The following is a 20,885-nucleotide window of genomic DNA, read 5'->3' on the forward strand; positions in this document are numbered from 1 at the left end:
AATATAAACCTCCAATTTCTAACTTCACCATTAATCATTAAAAAAATCTACCTCCCTCCATATTTCAAAAATCTTTATCCACCCAACCAATATATCAAGAGCCATACCTCGATATACCGCTGTTTCTTCCCATAGGTCATGTAACGGTGGTGTTTCTGTTGCGCGCACAAGTATGCGCTTGTTTCGCTGTCCATTTGTATGAAGGCCTCTCCGCTGGGATGGCCCTGAGGTAAATTATTTATTTTAATAAATGAAAATTGTTAATTTTAATGTCTTTTAATTTCTAAGTTCTGTATGGATCGAACTCAATTTTTTAATACGATGGCCTAATTTTTTTTTCTAATTTGTTATCTGTGTTAAAATTAGGTCACAAAATAAGTTAAAAATTACATATAATCATATTACATAAATAATAAATGTATGCAATCTTCCTTTTTTAGTATGAGTTTTTTTTTTAAAAAAAGCAATCATTGAGCATTATATTACCTGTGCATTGTACACCATATGTACACCTTGTACTACAATATTTTTGGCAAATTCATCTAAGAAGCTTAGGATATGCTCCACCTGAAACGAAAACAATGAACGATTTTTAAATACATTAGAAAACAACATCATATAAAATGAAGATTACATTGTGCAGAATATATTTAGTAACTAATTTTTTTGGAGGTTTTATGCCCTTCCTTAACAGACTTTGAGACTCTTCCTACACAAATAAGCACCTCGCCATATTTTTTACAACATTTTTGTAAATTTTTCACAAAGTTTATAATTTTATCACATTTGATCACATGTTGTATATTTTAGTAACTCGGGCTGGCTACTACTAACTAGCTCGAGTTTCTAGTTAGTTTAGTACCAGTTTCTAGCTAGTACCTGTAATAGTTTCTTACCTGAGCTTCATACGGCAATCCTCTCAATCGCACACAGTCCTTAGCAGTGCCGGACGTGATCACATGTTGTGGAACTAAAGCCACTGGGAGTAACCCTTCGGTGGGCTGTGTAGCGGTAGAGGGTGTACTCGACTGGCTTGTACGAGTTTCTAGCGAGCGGTTTAGTACCTGTTGGCGTTAAAAATGAAGGATTTGAGTAAAATGTGGGTAAATAAATGTTAAAAAATGCTAAATCTGGTCTAAATGTTCAGTAATAAATACTATAGAAATAAGTTTTAGATTAAGCTATAAATGTAAAAAATATCCGCTTGATAAAAAGGGCTTAAAAATGTTACGTCAAAAGTAAAAAAGAGAAAAAAAAATGTTTAGGTCTGGGCTTCAGTTCTATAGCGAAACCGCATAGTTTAAACATCTTTAAAAATAGAAACAGCAAACAAACTTTTATTCAATGAACTTTATTATCAGTAAGTAGTACGAATATGTATGTACAAGTATATAAATGCATCTCGAAATAACAACTATAATTTTAAACATGCACATGCACTAACAACATAATCTTACCATATCCCAAGGCAGGCTGCACATAAAAAGGCAATTTAGTGAAACGACCACAAATGGGACCTTGCATTGTGGCCGGTTATCATAATCTTATTGTTTACCTTCAATATTCAGTTAGCCAATTTGTTCGAAGATTGAAGGTTTTTTATGTTATGTAGAAAATTTTAAATATGGGTATTGGGTATCTAAAGTTTTTCATTGAGATAAACATATAATACTTTATCTCATGTCTTTATAGGCACATAATACAGATAACTTACATAAAAGTTATTACTTATTTCATTTTTATTGTAATAATTTATAAAGGGAGTAAGTAGCCACCAATAATCGTAGCAGTGTTCAACTAGTACCTTAATTAAGATTTTATGACAATAATAGACTATTATTTTTATACTTGTTTATTTCAGTGTACGACAAACGAATACGTCATTTTTTAAGTCATTACGCAATTTTTTGTCAAAAAACTCATATTTTTTGAAATTTTTTTTACATGTACCTGTTGCACCTCAGCCGTTGTAGACTGGAATAATTCAATATATCTAGCTCCAATAAGTTTTCTATGTCTAGATAGTGCTTTTGGAGCATCTTCTTCTTTAGCATTCGTACAAACGCTTCGCCTGTACTTCATCCAATTTTACGTAATATTTTGTCAAAAAACAAAGATTTTTTTGTACATACTTGTTGCACCTCAGCTGTTGTAGACCGTAATAACTCAATATATCTAGCTCCAATAAGTTGTCTATGTCTAGATAGTGCTTTTGGGGCATCTTCTTCTTTAGCATTCGTACAAACGCTTCGCCTGTACTTCATCCAATTTTACGTCATTTTTGTCAAAAAATACAGATTTTTTTGGAATTTTTTGTACATACCTGTTGCACCTCAGCCGTTGTAGACCGGAATAATTCAATATATCTAGCTCCAATAAGTTTTCTATGTCTAGATAGTGCTTTTGGGGCATCTTCTTCTTTAGAAAATAGTACAAACGCATCGCCTGTAGCTCGTCTGTCCGCGCGTCGAACGAATAGAACGCCATCTTCACCATCTAGTACTTGCACTGGGTCATCGCCCGTTGAGAAGAATTCCAACTGGAAAGTTATTTTGTAAGTGTTGAATATTGAGTAATGATAAAGTTAGGTATAGGCAAGAAGCTTATATCTAATACACTGGAAATTTCAGTATGAACATTGACTTGTAACAAGAAAATATGGCCTTGAATGACGCCTGTATGTTTTTTTATCCCTTTCACACCCACTTGCCAAGTTAATATAAGTTGATATAAGCTTCTTGGGTATAGGTGATGTTCCTAAATGTGAGAGATAGAGTTGAAACAAATGATGAAATTGCTAGGTATTTTTAGTGGAAATTGGAAGAAATGAGGGTTGGTTTAAACAGTGATGATGGATTTAAATATTAATTCACTATTAAGTGAAGAGGAGTCATTTATAATTATCATTTTCATCATATCAAATATAGCTTTTGTTCAATAGGATAGTCTAAATATTTGAGTCGATAACTACACAGTTAAAAAGACTGATTTCGTTAAAAACTTGTATTATAGATTATTATCAGTTTTAACTGAAGCAATCAAGACTGATTTAGTCAAAATAACGAATTGTTGTCTATAAATTATTAGTCTGACTCAAAACACATTCAAATACTTTTCCAATAATACATAGACTATTTATATTAAGTCCTTAATTAATTAAAACTCACCACTTGTTGCGGTGTAGCGTCATAAGGCAGTCCACGCATTCGCACAATAACATGCGCGCCGCGGGACAGAAACGCGGCCGCTTCGCACGTCGCCCCGCCAGCGACTGAGAGGAAATCGTCCCCGCTAGCACGGTATACCTGGTGGGTACCCGCATTTTTAGTAAAGTTTATAGGAATCGGTATAATTGGAAAATATATGTATGTAGCGGTGTTTATAGTAATTGTTCTAAAGTAGGTGTGTGATGATGAAGTATAATAAAAAGACAGTTTGGTAAGTATTGTACGAATTAATTAAAAGTTGCTTAATCGAGAGTCTGCAAGACAGAAATAAGTGACTATCACTTGAGTTTGATTAGAAAACATTTTTTATTTATTAAATAATGAAGTTGACTGTTGTGTTTTACCTTTTAGAATGCTCTAAGTTTTAGAGTGAATTTTATTCATATGCAGTATTTCATTGATTTAACACGAATAATCAAACAACGTCGAGTAAAAGTTAGAGTTAAGTTGTATGCAGCCATTTTGAACTGTTTGAATAGTTAATGTAGATCTTATAGTCTTGATTACGAACCGAAAAGAGGATATAATCTAATTTCAATGTATATTACCTCAATATACCGCGGCCCAATATGGTGCTTATGTCTTTTTAGCGCCATGTCACGGTGTTCCTGAGACACGAAGCGAACCAGAGCCTCGCCGTTGCGTCGGCCTTGGGGTGAGAGGCAGAGAGCTACTCCACCCCTGTACACGAGAAATTTAACGGTTTTAAAACTGGATTTCATTTTTTTAAAGAATTTTTAATAGAGGGGATACAGACTAACAGATTTTAATGCTGTTTTTATGTTTGTATGGAATTTTTGTTAGTTTTGTTTTATACAGCTACAGTTTAAATTCCAGAATTTTCTTATAGACAAAAAATAAATAGCTTTTTCTTCGTTAAATATAAATATTAGACAAAAATTAACAACATACTTGGCAACATTGAGTCCTCGGAAGAATTTGGCGATATCTTGGTCGGAAGACTGCCAGGGCAAGCCGCGTGCTCTAACTATACAATTTCCGTCTATCTCATCGTCTTTTGAGCTGGAACAAAAGATTAATTGTTTAATTATAAAATACATGTAACAAAATAAAAAAAAATCAGTACATAGTATAAAACAAAGTCGCTGTCTGTCTCTAATGCTTAGATCATTAAAAATAGGCAGAGTATTTTTTTATCGTTAAAGCGGGCAAACGTGCAGGCGGGTCATCTGATGGAATGTGTTGCCGGCCTTTGAGATAGAATAAATGCGCGGAAATTGCCGCGCATTTATTGAGAGGGCACCCTGAGCAGGGTTGGATTCTCTAGGATGAGACATGCTAGTACCCTCCTGGGGTAGTTTTCTTTAGAGTATGTACCGCTGTCATATTATTTAAGGGCGAAGGGTATTGGTGTATTTAATAATTTCAGAGGAATATTTAGTAAGTGTATATTTGTTAAGTTTTTGATAATATTGCAACTAAACTTTAAAACTAAGTAAAAAAATTATGATATCTTCTTGTAGAAGAATATTGTTTTGTTGGTAAAAATAGATAGTGTAATAATAGGTATGTATTTTGATTTGATATTCTTGGTCAATTATTATTTTAGGCATTTTAGTTGTTATGTGTAACTTTGTTATGAAATAATATGTTTTAATGTGTTTATTGAGTAAAAAAATAATTATCTTATAAATTTATTTATAGCTGATAAGCTTTTGATTTTTTTTTTCTTATTTGCATGTGCATCGCATGTCGTAAACTAATAAATATGTTTTTATCTTAAATAATCACCAATTTTATTTCAAAACATGTTATTCACTTCGATTATGCCTAAATAATTAAAGTTGCAGTTTAATCTTGCATGTGGATATTTTAAGAATTGTTCCAATTGAAGCTTTTGAAACTCTAACTTTCAATATGAATTAAAATTAAGCAGAAAAATTATATTTTATGACTCGCATTAATGAAAGTGTTACCTATATACTATACTGTTGTGGTTTGAAATAAACTGAAAAGAGAAAAGAGGTATTTCCTTGGCATTTCGTATTTAATCTATAATATATCATCCTAGTAATATGGATTTATTACAAAATTACAAATAGTATAGATAAATGGATTATAATTTGTTTAATATGATAACGCTGTCACCGTTTTCTTATCTATTTATATCCATGTATAATCTGTGATTATCAATTGCGGACGAAGAAATTACTATTTCAATACAAAATGTAAAAATCATTGGTGAAATAAAAACTATTCGGCAAAGGATTTGTGGTTTATTTATTATAATATTATTATATTAAGACCAGGCACTCTAATAATTTCTGGCACTGAGAGACCGGTTAGACTGCTACGCGCACGGTGCTAGACGCTGACACAGCCGTAATAGAAATTAGAGGAAAACATTCGGATAGAATTCGTAAGACTAGGTACGTAGGTACAATATCCTTTACTCGTAATATGAAGGAATAAGTAAATATATATGTCCCTATTATAATAATTCTTGGCAAATAATAAAATACACTCGTTTATGAAATCATTTTAACGTAAACGAAATAAATTAAACTCTAATAATAATAGTTTAAAAAAACTAAAAAACACGCTTTTAGTTCGGTTTTCTATAAAACGCGTGTTTTTTATTCTTTTTTAACTATTATTTATTTTATCAAATTAGTGTATTGTCATCGGTCCTAAATAAATCTACAAAGTTTGAACGAAATCTGGCCGTTTAAAGTGGGTCAAAATCGCGCCCAAAGAAGTCGGTTACAAACTTACAAACATACAGGTGAAGCTAATATAAAGCGTGTAAAAATTGTAATTGTACATACTTTAAGCTAAATAATATTCAAGTGCAATATTGCTACTTAATTCATAACAAAAATCTATAAAATCGTGTCAGTGTTCGTAACCGTTTGCCGGGTCAGCTATTTATTATAAATATTTATACTTATTATTACACCTATAATATAGACCTATATAGACAAAACATAAATCATTTTCCGATCATGCAAGTTATATAAAATATAAAACAAGATGGAGGATCATTTCCCGCCCTCATGCAGACCTGTCGTGATTTCTTTGGTTATCACTGTGTAAACATTATTCAATTATTTTGTATTATCAGCGATTAATTCGATGAGACCTATTTAATTTTAAAACACGATGACTTTTACGATTAGTATTTGGCATTTCACATTTTGTAGTGTACTTTACACTATAAATAAAAATTTAGAAAATAAATGATCAAGACCTATCGTTCCTATAGGAGTAAGTATAGCTAAAATGATTGTAGACATATTTTCTTACAACTTTAAAATGTAAGTTCATTAAATTTATGTACTTATTTATTAGCGAATTATTATTTAGAAGGGTGGGGATCATGAAAACATTACCGACCATATCACATTTACGTTAAAACTCTGTGAATCAATAATCATACTGCTTTAATATGTCTTAAATTAAATATACCTATATTGAACATTGTGATTACATGATGATAACAAATTAATTTTTTCCTTAATATTTATTATAGTACAATAATTTCGTCTGATAATAAAACAATTAGCAATGAAAGATTATTGAGATTTGTAGATAACAATATAGTAGAAATTGTACAATCACTTCAGATAATATTATTTGAAACTTTATAAAAAGAAAAACCAAAGAAATTTCAACTTTATAATATTACTCCTACTGTTACGTGATATTAGCGTGCTCAATGAAACATGGTCCTTTAATTTATATTATAGTACTAGCGGTCCGCCTCGGCTTCACCCGTGGTACATATTTACGTTTTCTCTACATAAAAACCATCCTCGTACTTCAAGGAATATAATAAAAAAAGAATTATCGAAATCGGTTCAGCCGTTATCGAGTTATGCGCTTACCAACACATTTTGCGATTCATTTTTATATATAAGAGAAGAAGATAGTAAATAGTTAATATTGAGTCTTTTGAGTGTATATTCCCTGTATTCCGAAGCCAAATAAAACTGTGTTTACGTGTCAGTCTATACATACATAATCCTCAACTTTATGCAATTAATCCTACTTCCTACTATGTAATACTATAAATGCGAAAGTTTGTGAGGATGTGTATGTGTGTATTTGTTACTCTTTCACGCAAATACTACAGAACCGATTACAATGAAATTTAGCACACATATAGAGGGTAAACTAGATTAATACATAGAATAGGTTTAATCCCGGAAATTCCACGGGAACGGGTTACGGGAACAATGCGGGTTTTTCTTTGAAAACGCGGGCGAAGCTGCGGGCTGAAAGCTATAGTTTATACATAATATTGACTATATGTTCCCTGTATTCCGGTAACAAATAAAACTGTGTTTATGTCACAGTAAAATACATTTTTCTCACAATAATGCTATTTCTCTGTTATCAAGAAACTTAGAAATGGTCACGGTACGTAAAGTTGCATGCGACTGTAATCATGATAACATTATCGCAAGCACTTTGTATTTAGATGCATTTGTGAATTATTATAGTCATTTTAGTATTTGTTCTTGAGTTTAGAGTTTAATTTTTATTGATCTTCACTAAATAGTACAAAGCAAAGTCGCTTCCCGCGTCCGTCCTAATGTCTGCATGTAGGTATGCTTAGATCTTTAAAACTACACAACGGATTTTGATGCAGTTTTTTAGATAGAATGATTCAAGAGGAAGGTTTTAGTAAATAATTTATTAGGCGGAAATCTATATAACCTGCAGTGCCATGATAATATCTTAAAGCAGTATTATTTCCAGATTGGGAAAGCGATGGCGCTCAATGGCATATAGCTCAGTCAAGTGCTTTAAGACATCATAGTTGGGGTAACGGGGGTAATTCAGGAACCATTAAATAAATACTGCAATATTTACTGGATCAAAATTCTAAATGGATAGATTGCATGGAAGTCGTAAGTATATACATGTAAGTAGGTGTACGAAATTTAGTAGTTTGTGCTACTAAATAGTTACTACGTAAGTAGTAGCTTATACGTAAGAAGTGTTATTTCAATGGTTGCACTTAAAAATCGATTACTTTTGTTTGTTACGTCTAAACTAAAAGGTCGTTAACTAATTAATTGTTTGATTTTAACTTGTGAGTGATAATGATGCATCGGAACAAGTAAAGTTAAGTTTAGGCGTATTTATCAATATAAATACACACTTAACAATTAAATTTTATTTTTAATAATGCTAAGTGCGTAGGGTATCCTGGCAGAACAGTGGGTCCGGTGTCATATGCATTGCATATGAAATGTTAATATGGCACTAGCGTTAAGCGTATACAATTATAATAGGTAAAGTGAATACCTATTATATTATGACAAACAAACAAACAAAAATACTTTATTGTGCACCCAAAATAAAGTTCAGCACAACAGACCGTCTTATCGCAATTCAGCGATCTGTTCCAGGTAACCTGATGGTCAAGGAAGAGTAGTGATAGTATACATATAAGTCTTACTTATAATATAAGAAAATTTTATGTCTATATTTAGTGGTTAATAAAATCCAAACCATACTTAAGTAAAACGTAGACTACATTAAACATTTAAAAACCAATAAACCACGAAACAGTTCACGTTTGACGTGACTATTTGACTATAAACTAGTGTTATCTTCAAGTGGTACAACTTACACGTAAAACATGCTGCTAATTAATGCACTAGTTTAGTATTCATAAATATTTTTAAGGCAATGAATAAGAGTACATTTTTTCGTCCAAAGAATTACTCGCGGTACAAAGACCTTGTTTTTTTAAACTATGTGTAACTAAAGTTAATTAGGTATTTTCTTTAAAGGACGAGAATGAATATAGATAACTCACAGTTTGATATTCAGTTTTATAGCATTTATATGCTCTATAAATATTTTTCTTTCTATTCTTTAAACAATAATAACAATCTTTTACTTGTTGTCGTTGAAGTTTTGTTATATTTTAATCCTCGAATCAAACCTTTGCTCGGATTTGAACAAGGACAAAAATAATATCCGTATCCTAGTATCTCCGTAAAAAAACTTTGTTGGTAACGAACATTTTAAATCCTGTAGTTTTTCGGTTAAATCGTTACAAATTAACAAGAAAAAAGAAATTAACAAGTCTTTTTTTTTTTTGGTTGCTTGGAAGAAATTGCTGTTAAGCAATAAAGCCGCCAATTGCTTAGTATTTTATCCTGCTTTTGTCAAACTTTGTGTGTGCAATAAAGAGTATATAAATAAATAAATAAAAAAATTAATACAAGAAGTTAAATCTTTCCTATTTATAATATTATCTGTACCTACTCGTATAGATAATGTTCATATAAAATAAATCTAATCTTAGTTTAATGTGTGATTTAGTTAGAAGTGTAAGTTCACATAGCATCACTATCTTTGCTGAGTATCTAGGGGCAAGATGGCAGTGAGGAATGTCTAAATATAGTATATTATACATTATAGTTTAAATATATAAATGCTGATGCTGTTGTTAATGTAAATTGCATCAGATTCTTCTATTTTTTTAGTTTAGATTAGTTTTGTGTTAAGATATTATTATCACTACATAGAACATAGTATAAAACAAAATCGCTGTCGCTGTCTGTCCGTATGCTTAAATCATTAAAACTACGCAACGGATTTTGATGAAGTTTTTTTTAATAGTTAGAATGGTTCTTGAAGAAAGTTTTAGTAGGTATGTCATTTATTAATATCTCTCCAAAGCGGGCGAAAGGCTAGTAACAAATAAGATCGATTTTGCATCCAAAATGTGCCTGACTGACTTGACTAAAAAAAGTGAAGTGACAACACTTAACATTTTTTTAGTTACTTAGGTATATTCAATAAGTTATATCGAACCTGAGACTGTTATTGACTTTAGTTCCCACACTCTAACCACTGTACCATCATATACTATAGTTAGAAATATAGTTTATAGTTATAAGTAGCGATTGAAAACGTTAGAAAGGTCTTGGGTCAGAGATATAAGCGATACGACATTATCTCTTTGACTTTGACTTACTCGTACAATGTTACTGGAAATTGCTGTTTTCTTCCTGATTGGAAAATATTATCCCATTGATAATTGACCTTTCTACAATATAAATATTATGTACTACTGATACATACAAAATTCGTACAGCCTTTGTTACAGAAAATCATTTGTGCTTACCTAATTGTTTACGAATAATGCACCTGGGATTAAAAATATAAATTTTATTTATTAGAAGGACCAGTGCTATAAATTCGACATTCACATTCTAATGAAAAAACAACGACCTGTAATCGATGAGCTTCACGGAAATATGATAAGTCTGGCTATTTTAATGAATAGACTTGCCAAAGAAGGTGGAGTAAAAACTACTAAATATAAGAACGTTAAAGCATCACTCTTTTCGCGTCTATATTTAGTAAGGACAGATAGACAGACAGACATATATCTAGTTATATACAGTTAAGTCTTCATTGTCCGATGTTATGAGTTTAGCCGACAATAGTTGGTCATTGTCTTTTATATTATGACTCGATCGGCAAACTGAAAAATGTTTGGCAACACTATATTATATAGGATATTAATTCACTGCTGTAGTAACAATACAATCACAGATTACAAATAGTTTTTACTTATATAGAATACTAGCCGCGCTCAACGGTTTCACCCGCTCTGCTCTTTTGGTCAGCGTGATGATATTATGTAGCCTATAAGCCTTCCTTGATAAATGGGCTATCTAACACCGAAATAATTTTTTAAATCGGACCAGTAGTTCCTGAGATTAGCGCGTTCAAACAAACTCTTCAGCTTTGTAATATTATAGTATAGATTTGATAATTATTAGAATACGAGACATTAGCTCTTTAAGAATATTTTCTATCCTCATTGTATAGTTATGTGATACTAATAATGATTTATGAATTCAAAATGAAATTAGAAATATCATTTATAGAAAACCAAGGTAGTATTAAGTCAAGAGCAACGAAAAAACATGAGACGAATCGATGGAATTTGCAAAAGAAATTCTTTTGTAACACACAGCGCGAGCTAAAAGATAATTTAGGAAAATTAAAACATTGTCCCATTGTATGTGCCTAAAGATTCTGTTATTTTGCAAGTCAAGCCACGGCGAGAAGCTAGTATATAAAATATTAATAATTCACACACATACAAATACCGCCATACAATACACGATATCTTATTTCACACATACACAATGAAAGTGATGAGTTCAACACATGATTTGATGATGTTGCAACATTTTGTTGACATGATTCCATTTGTTTAAAGTTAAATATTTTATTTATATTAAAGTTTTGAACGGAATAATTTGTGGGGTCAATGAAATGTGAATTAGGAATTCGTATATAATTTTCAAAGGGACATCTATTTTTCATATTTATGGATCTGTAGTGTCAAATAAATCTTTCAACGCTATCCTAATCATTTACATTAATTTATATAACAAATATTTTAGAACGAATCCAGAAATTGCATCAAAACGAAAACCACCTTTTTTAAATAACCATCTTTGTTATATGTAATTATTTCATAGATTTTTCTAAACAAACACATATAAGATACAGTTCGATTCAAACTTAATGGCGGTTCGGAAGTGCACACAGGTCCCTTAACATCCCGCTAATATTTAAAATTATTTTCTGCGCATAGGATCGTACGAATGTTCCGAGCCGCCATTAAGTTTGATTCGTACTGTACTATATTAGAAAAATAATTGTTTAATGTAACGTTGTTTCTACATATACACATTGACTCAGCGCAACGTGGTAATGTAATATAACCGATTCTCTCGTATTACTTAACGTTAACAATACGTACCTATTATTTAATGTTAATTTCACGAAATACATCATATTATATGGAACTTATGTTATTAACGCGTAGGTAGGTATTGTTTGTAATTTATATAAATTATTTGCGAAATGTATATGTATCTATGATTGTTTGTTTGTTCGCCTTTCACGCGATAATGTATTCAACGTAATTTTTGCTAAAACATATTTCAAAGAGGCATATTGTGTTTTATTTATTGTTATTTTATCACGATCATTAATGCTCAAAAACTACAAGAATGATTTTGAAAATTTTCGAGCATTCTTATATAAAAAATAGCAGTTTTTTGTATGTTTAAAGTGATATGCACTAATATATGATATAACCATAGAAATCTAAATAACAAGACACTAGAAGTCGTAAGCGTGCGTGACCTTGTCGCCACTCAGGTGATTTGCACAACACCAGTGCATTCGTCACTGTTCAGTTGCTCTGGAGACGTATGAGTGTATACATGGTGTGTTTCAGCAATTCCCATTGCGGAAATTCTTCCACAAGTTGTAATTATACTTATAAAGGAATAATATTTCATCGGAAAATATTTTTTTTTAGAAATAATGCCGTTTTTCCTTAAAATTATAGAATATTTACAAGTATTACGAGCGTCACCATAGTAATCGAAATAACAATGAATGACACAGTCGACCATTCTTATTATCACGTTTGTTCGTATTGGAGCAAAAAGTCTCATATACTTAGGGATGTTATTCTAAAATAAACCGTAAATTCGTGCGTTAGGATACATATTCAAAAGCTTAATTTAATAGATAAGTTAGTTTTCACTAAAATCAAGCTGTCCAATAAAAGGCATAGTTTACTTGTGTGTACTGTTTAGCTTTCGGTTTGAATGTGTTGATTTTGGCGACAGCGGTTTTCATACGAATTATGACATTTTAGCACTTCTATGTGTCTTGTTATTTAGATTTCTATGGATATAACTGTCAAATCATATGCTCGCAATGCCACGTGTTAGAGCTAGTTTTATAGAATTATGACTCTATAAACATATGCTGATGTAAAAAAAATGGGTCAAATAGTGTATTGCGGAAGTAATCAAGGACTGACGTTATTATTTTGGCGTCCCTTGGCCCATGACACATGTGCGTTTTAGTGAGTCCCTTGGCCCATGTGGGGTATGGGGCAGATGCTTACACATCTGTTATAGTGGTCGATTTTTTTACGAAAATTTGAATGTGACCATTCTATGTAAGGTTTAAAATCTTATGAGTATATCTAATTTTTTCTAGGGATGTAGAATATTAAATTGTTTTTATTGTACGTGTAACTTTCTATTTACTTTCGGCCGTTATCATGAAATAGGTATTAATAAAATGTGTAAGTAAATTAAATAATTTAATTTTAGCTTATAAATCGAGGCTGATTGTTCTCCATGCGTCTTGAAAAAATTGTCCTTTTGATCTATCCTATTCTTCTTTTATTTAATTTTTAGTTACGAGTTATAGAAGCCCTTATTATGGGCCAATATGTATATTCAGTATTCACTATTGCATTAAATGTATTACAATTTAGATACGCATTGTGCAAAAACAAAACAGTCATAAATTCGCCAATGTCATTCAAACCATAAATTATAAAAATATAGGCATATGATCAACATACGATAAATAGGACAAACATTCATAACCCGTGAACTTTGCCAAAAACTTTATTGGATTTTGATAAAAGGAGCATAAAATGTAATCACTATTATTTTTTGAACGCTTTGAGAAATACTATACTTTATTTTATAGTATTTATATGCAAAATGCAAATCATCTTGTTTCAGCATTGTTGTTTTTTATGAATGTAGTTACTAGTTAGTATAATCAACTTAATGTCCTATGGAAGATTTTATCCTAAACTAGCTGTGCCGCGCGGTTTCAACCGAGTGGTTCCGCTTCTGATGGTCTTGGCGTGATGATATAGAGCCTATAGCCTTCCTCGATAAATGGGCTATCTAACACCGAAAGTATTATTCAAATCGGACCAGTAGTTCCCGAGATTAGCGCGTACAAACAAACAAACAAAACAAACTCTTCAGCTTTATATTATTAGTATAGATGAAGGTTGGATCCTAAATGAAGATTATATCTACGTAGTACTGTATCGTCATAGAGAAATCGATCAATTAAACAGATGTAAATTTAAAATTACCTACTGAAATAATATGTGCCGCAAAAGATTACATATTTTATGTATGAAAGTACCTACGTCTTTCTAAAGTTTATGATCTTGATTCTGCGAAACTGTACGTTTAATTCAAAAGAAATAAAAATAGATATGCTTTTCAGTGTAAACTGCAATCATGACGGACACAAATAATGTTTACAAGTTTTAATTAGAGGACAGATTTTGATAAGGTTTCAAACATGTGTAAGCTTTTGATTTTATTTCAAAAGATATGTGTGTAAATACATAATACATATGTGTAACGGAAGTACTATGGAGTCTATTATAGTTTAAATGTTGTAGGTATTAAACTAATATTATGAAGAAGAAAGCTTTTCTTCTCTGGTGGTCAGGATAAAATTTAAAACTTTTCGACAAGTTTTAAAAATTATGCACATCTTTACTGAGCAACGAAGACTATATTTTACATTAATTTTAAGACAGGGCAACCCGGGCGATGGAACAAGTTAATTTAACATTATATAAACATACATGTGTAATATCAAAAATATAATCAACGCTTATCTTTAGCGATAGTATAATATTAATTAGTATCTTCCTGACCGAATTTCAGTGATCGAGGTCAAGACTTTCAAATTCAGACCACTTAAAGGAATTTCTTCCCTATTCCACTAATTTCATAGATTGAAAGAAAGAATAAGAAGAGAATAAGAAGTAAGAATAACTAACTAGATAAAAAGAGGCCAGTGTACTAATCCTGGCTATAATATCAGTACCAAACTTCATTCAGATCCAGAAAGAGCAAGAAACATTCATCCCCACGAACTTTTGCGTAATGTCTACTATCCTACTACTATATTGTTCTACTTCTTTATTGTAGTAGGATCTTATCCTTCTACTTAATGAAGTAGGATACGATAGGTAGTAGTCTATTGAAGTGTAGAGACACTTCAGAGGATTTCAACATGTATGTATTGTCAAGTGTTTAGTGTTATTTTTATAAACCAAAGACAAATAAAATTGATGTCTCTCTGTGTATCTTACCTTCCGTCACAAGTAATCTTTGGAATGGCTGTGCCGTTTTCAATGGAACTTTCATAGCAACATGATCGCAACAAATTAGCCCTAAAGATATTTTTGTATTAGAACTTTTTTGTATAATAAATTTCTCTTATCACGTTGTCTTTGTTTTGGTTTAAAATTTATGGACATATGATATATTCCTATTATTTCATTTTTGGACATCTTTTCAATTCAGATTACGAGTCAATGATTTTTAAACATAACGTGATAATTACAACCGTATGTGTTATGTCTTAGGGTATAAAATTGATATAACGAAACTTAAATTTAGTGTTTTATCACATAATAATTATCTTCGTTGATAACACGAGTCAAAGCAGTTGCCCTTTCTTGACCAGAAGTGTTAAATGCTGTTATTCTATTGAATATAACGTGGTAAGAATCAAGTAAAAGGCACAGTACAGGTCACTTAAAATACCAAGCTTTTAATTTCTTCATTTTAATAACTATATATGAAATATAGAAAGATCCCCTTATCACCCCTACCCCATCTTCTGTTCCTCTCTAATCACATTTATATAACAAAGACAACAACAAAACTTGTCCAAGCTGACCATATCTCAAGCAGTCTAATTATCAAAAGCTATCAGCAACTCACCTCGTTATCTCAAACTTATTGACGATAACCAAGAGTCCAAAATCACAAAACAAACACTAATTTTTTAACACTACACAATTTGATAAGTCAAGACGTCCGTTGTGTACCACAGTCGGGCCGAGAATGCGGTTTATGACGATAAAGTTTGACGACGTTGCGCTTGAGTCGATTCCTTGTAGTATAATATGTTATTGATATTGTGTAGCGATAAGGATAAGGTGGAATATACATGAGCTTTTGAATTTGCAAGTGTTGCTGGCTACTTCTCTTGATAAGTAGCTGTAAATAGTAGAAAGACTTCCGTTATCGAGGTAGGACTTCTGTAAGGTTGTGTTACAAGCATTGAAGTTAATGTTTATTGCAAAAAGAACTATATTTTTCAAAGATTGATACACACATACTCGTGAATTAAAGATTTGTTTTCCAATCTCTGTAGGTATTGCATAAACACATAAAAGATAAGGTGATATAATCCTAAATGATAATTCATTACAAACATACATACGGTGTTAATCAAACCTTTTACTCCATCTTTGTAATTAACGCATAGCAAATGTCAAACGTTTCATTGTACAATGCAGTGTTGCCAGAAGTGACACAAAGGTGTTAATATAATTAACAGCGGTTTGTTAATACAGAACTTTTTGGTTGATTGTTTGTTTGTTTGACAGTTCTCATAGACAAAACAATTTTATTACTGTTTGAGGTTGTACAGTTATTGTAATTAAGTAAATATAGGCATATTATTGTAAATATTGCGAAGGCTTCTGGTATATGGTGTGGTTAGATCTCTAATCCAGTATTTTAAGCGATATAACCATGATCACAATGACGAGATCAAATTGTTCTGTTAAATGTACCTTGTCCTAATAAACGGATTTCACTATAAATTGAAATGCTTAAATATTGTAGCCTTTTTATGATGATGAGAATAATTGGAATAAGTACCAATTTTCTTTAATATATTATGTTAAATCACAGATAATAGATTGTCCAATAGGTCACTTACAACCTAGATTATATTTGGGGTTTAATTTCCTATCTCGATTAAAACCAAATCAGTGTATAGTCCTCTTAAACAATGCAATACGCGATAAGCAAACGATAGTTGCGAAGTAGTAACTTGGTACGGGGTTTCACTCGGCACCTACGTATCGAGTGACAAAAGTTTTTGTCGACAAAAAAATGTGCATTCAAGTAAACATGTGCGATTGGAGATGTTTCAATAATTTATGGTTATTTTAGATTGCGTATAGGTTAAGAGGTTTGGATAACTTAACACGCTTTTAAGAAGAAAAAGTATTCATAAGTAGTTAAAACAATAATTGTTTTTTAAGTTATGGGTTTTGATTTGAGGAACTTTGGATATTACGTAAAAACTTGTAATAGATAAACTCTCATGGAATTTAAGCGAGTGCAAGTCACAGTGAAATAGGTTAATAATCTGCGATTTCACATTTGTCCAAATTTGATTATCATAGGATTAGTTTTATAATTGTATTGTATGCATAGGGAATAAATTGAAGACGTATTGTTTTTTAACCCATTGACCACCGTAAGGCCCGATCGGGGCGCGACACAATAGATTTTCTATTGTGTCTGTGATTCCGAGGACTGATGGATTAAATAATCGGTATAAGAGGTATTGCAGTTTGAGACGAACATTATAATAATAGCTAATACAGACAATTTCTAAAGAGATTGTATTCTTATTCTAGTACGAGTAGCGTATATAAATAGTCAGTTTTTTCTTTTCGAGGCTGCTCGCTCTGTGGTGACCTGCCTATTCATCATCATCCCGAGGGTACAGGCCATAATCCACCATGCTGGCCAAGTGCGAAGGCAAATGTCACATGTCGGTTTCCCCACTATGTTTTGCACCGTTTCGTGCAGTAGACTTAATGTTATCAACATGTGCAGATATTTTTTTTTCGACACACTCGCCTGTTCTCGAACCACCGACTTATCGATTTGAAGTCCGAGGTCCTCTGCCATCATTGCTATTAACGGTCACCTATCGTTTCGGTCACGCCTAGGAGTTATATCACAAAAACTGCAGGTTCCCATAAACATATAAGAACTTAATATAACAACGACATTGTGAAAATTCTAAGAAACGTGACAAATAGAATGTCGACCTTTGTAACTTGCTACCTCACTATTTATAGCATATTTGTCATAAAACTTACGATTTGTTGCCGCAGCACATTACGTAAATCATTTAATATTTAAAACTAAACATTTTGTTTGTGTAAATAATTATTTATCGGTGTTTAAGCAAAAATTGTAATGGTACATATTATTGTAAAACATTATTGAAGAGAAACATTAAAATATGTAAATAAATGTATCTGTTATTAGATAGAGCAATGTAGGAAATAAATTTGGAAGTGGAATGTATGCAGATTTGCTTCGTTATTGCACTCAAACGGCGAAACAAATTTTGATGGACTGTTAAAATTAGCTAGACTGAATAAATTATATGTTTAAAGCATCAAACAAATTTTCATTAGTATGGAAATATTTAGGGTTTACTAAGCAAGTGAAGTCGCGTTCGGATAAATAGCTATTTTATTTTATTGGTTATAAACTAAGTTTAAAAACTCAGTAGTTTTCATATTCCACTTTTTTCATTAGGTCGAAATCGAGGGTCCTTAAAACTAAACGCCTGTTCTAAAAATAAGTTCTTACATCCGTGCTATTTCTCTTTTGCCAGGCGCAATTTTTGTTAACTTTCACTAATTTAAATAGTATTAACAATAGCAATAATTAATATATTAAACTCACCAAATTCCGGTTTCTAAAACTAAGTCGATCGTCTCTGGTAACTCTAACCGGAAGCCTGAAAATTATTAGTAAAACTTTTAAATAAGATTATATTGTAGTAAAGAAACACACAATTCACTAGTCCACTTTATTTAGATTTTTATTACAAAAATCTTGCAGATTTACTAAAAAATGCAGTTCCATCAAGAGGTAATAAATAATAATACAAAGTATAAATTATAAGATTATATTAAATTGATTTTAACGCCATCTATCGGCTAATATTGGAAACTAAGTAAACTAACATTATTCAGCATTACATAAAACAAATAAAAATTGTCTTAAAATAGCTTTATATTCACGTGATATACAACTTTAAATTATCAATCAATCATATTTATAATTAATCAACTTGTTCCATGAAATTGCATATATGTATTAATATTTTTTTAATGATAGTGTTTCTAATCATTTCATTAGATAGTTGATAAGATTCGAATGTAATAATGACTTAGCACTTTTGCAAACGATTGGTACATTATCGTATCAAGGGTCAAAATATAGGTTAAACAATACAATGTGTAGTAAAAAAATTAGTAGTAAGTAGAGAATTTTATGTATGTTGGGCATATTTGGAACTACTGTACTGTTTTTCTAAGATAGTCATAAAAAAACAGTCCATGTAATATAAATCTACTAGGAAATATAATACGCTGGAATATTTATACGGAACGGAGAAATAATAAGTAAAAATCGAATAGAAGGAAAAACTGTCGGTTGCTAGTACATATTATAACAACTACTACTAATAATGCCTACTTCTTCTGAATGTACCTACTAGGTATCTACGTAAAAGTATTGGCAACTTCAAACGAATTTCAGTCAAATCCGTTAAATTGTTTCAACAAGAAGGGGGAATAAACCTCATCAAAACAATACTTATTTTCTAAATTTCAACTAGATTCATTATACATAGGGTACATCGAATTGCTTTTGACGGTCCCTTATAAATTAAAAATTAGTAAAAAATACTCAATCAAAATTCAGTTATGAATAATAATCTTATTATTAATATTACCCACCATCTGTGATTATCCTTTGAATGATGCTGGCCATATCTTTAACTTCCCCGGCGTAGAAATTTTCTCCTGTATACGGAGTTATACCTAAATCTGGATATTATTAAGGAACATACATTGTTATAAAGATTTGTATAGAAAACTAGCTGTGCCTCGCGGTTTTACCCGCGTGGCTCCACTCCTGTTGGCCCATGACCTTCCTCTATCAATTGGGCTATCTAACACCGAAATAATTTTTCTAATCGGACCAGTAGTTCTTGAGATTATCGCGTTCAAACAAACAAACTCTTCAGTCAGGTTTATTGTTTAGCATAGATTGGATGAAAAGGTTTCATCATCATCAGCCCATCCTATACGTTCCCACTGCTGGGACACGGGCCTCCTGTGAGGGTATATCCACCACGCTGGCCAAGTGCGGATTGGTAGATGTCACATATCGTCGAACTTTTGATTCTTCGACATGTCGGTTTCCTCACGATGTTTAGAGCGAGGTTGAAAAGTTTTAACCATACCTATTGCTCGTATTTAGTATATGCATACAATTTTAATAAGACAAAATTCTGAATATATAGCAAATGCCTTTGTATCATAAGCTTAAATTTAATACACTTTAATTGCCGCATTCAAACAAGGACATTTGTAATTATAAACAGACAAGGACATTTATTTTCGACTTAACCGATTGCGTTTTGGAATATTTATTTCCTAAACCATTTTACTGTTAAAGAATTCAATCAAAAATCTAAATCATAGTTAATGCTAACTTAGTATACCAAAACACATAAAAAAGAAATCGAAGCATCGACATTGCAACATTATTCGAACATATTTGATCTTCAGATAAAAAACGACCTTCCAAGGTTCTTTGATACAACTTCCGTTTACAGAAAAAAACATTGAAATGGACATATAATATCAGTTGGTGATAATTAGATATTTATTAACAAAAAACAAAGATAAAGTTATACAATTATACAGGGTGTTCCAGCGTCGGTGTACCATACCATGCTCAATGGAAGTTATTATAGTTTTGCATGCGTTGGTAACAGTAAAAAATAGATCAGAAAGAGAATCAACAAACAACAAAACGAAGTAATAAAAATATTTTCTGTGTTTATAATTTGTCCTATTTACGCCAGCCAGCATATGTATCGCTCCGCTAATATAAGCATTGTTTATGAGATAATGGCAAAGATGGTTAGAGGAACACTGTG

General features: G+C 31.5%; 1 protein-coding gene across 3 annotated transcripts in view; it reads right to left on the reverse strand.

Annotated features, from left to right (window-relative positions):
* fus (epithelial splicing regulatory protein fusilli) overlaps positions 1-20,885 on the reverse strand; it is a 97,583-nt gene that overhangs the window by 8,466 nt on the left and 68,232 nt on the right. For all 3 annotated transcript variants that reach the window (XM_090116016.1, XM_090116015.1, XM_090116014.1), the window contains exons 5-13: positions 19,675-19,764; positions 18,614-18,668; positions 4,140-4,250; positions 3,776-3,908; positions 3,168-3,305; positions 2,324-2,539; positions 897-1,064; positions 487-567; positions 108-224 (exon numbers count right to left, since the gene is read on the reverse strand). In XM_090116016.1, the coding sequence (XP_089972142.1) occupies positions 108-224; positions 487-567; positions 897-1,064; positions 2,324-2,539; positions 3,168-3,305; positions 3,776-3,908; positions 4,140-4,250; positions 18,614-18,668; positions 19,675-19,764 (1,109 nt within the window). The remainder of the gene's footprint in view (positions 1-107; positions 225-486; positions 568-896; positions 1,065-2,323; positions 2,540-3,167; positions 3,306-3,775; positions 3,909-4,139; positions 4,251-18,613; positions 18,669-19,674; positions 19,765-20,885) is intronic.

Source organism: Colias eurytheme, chromosome 25, assembly GCF_061535395.1.
Source record: "Colias eurytheme isolate Ceu_HAF_F1 chromosome 25, ilColEury1 Martin Lab GWU primary, whole genome shotgun sequence".
In the NCBI taxonomy this organism is placed as follows: Eukaryota; Metazoa; Arthropoda; class Insecta; order Lepidoptera; family Pieridae; genus Colias; species Colias eurytheme.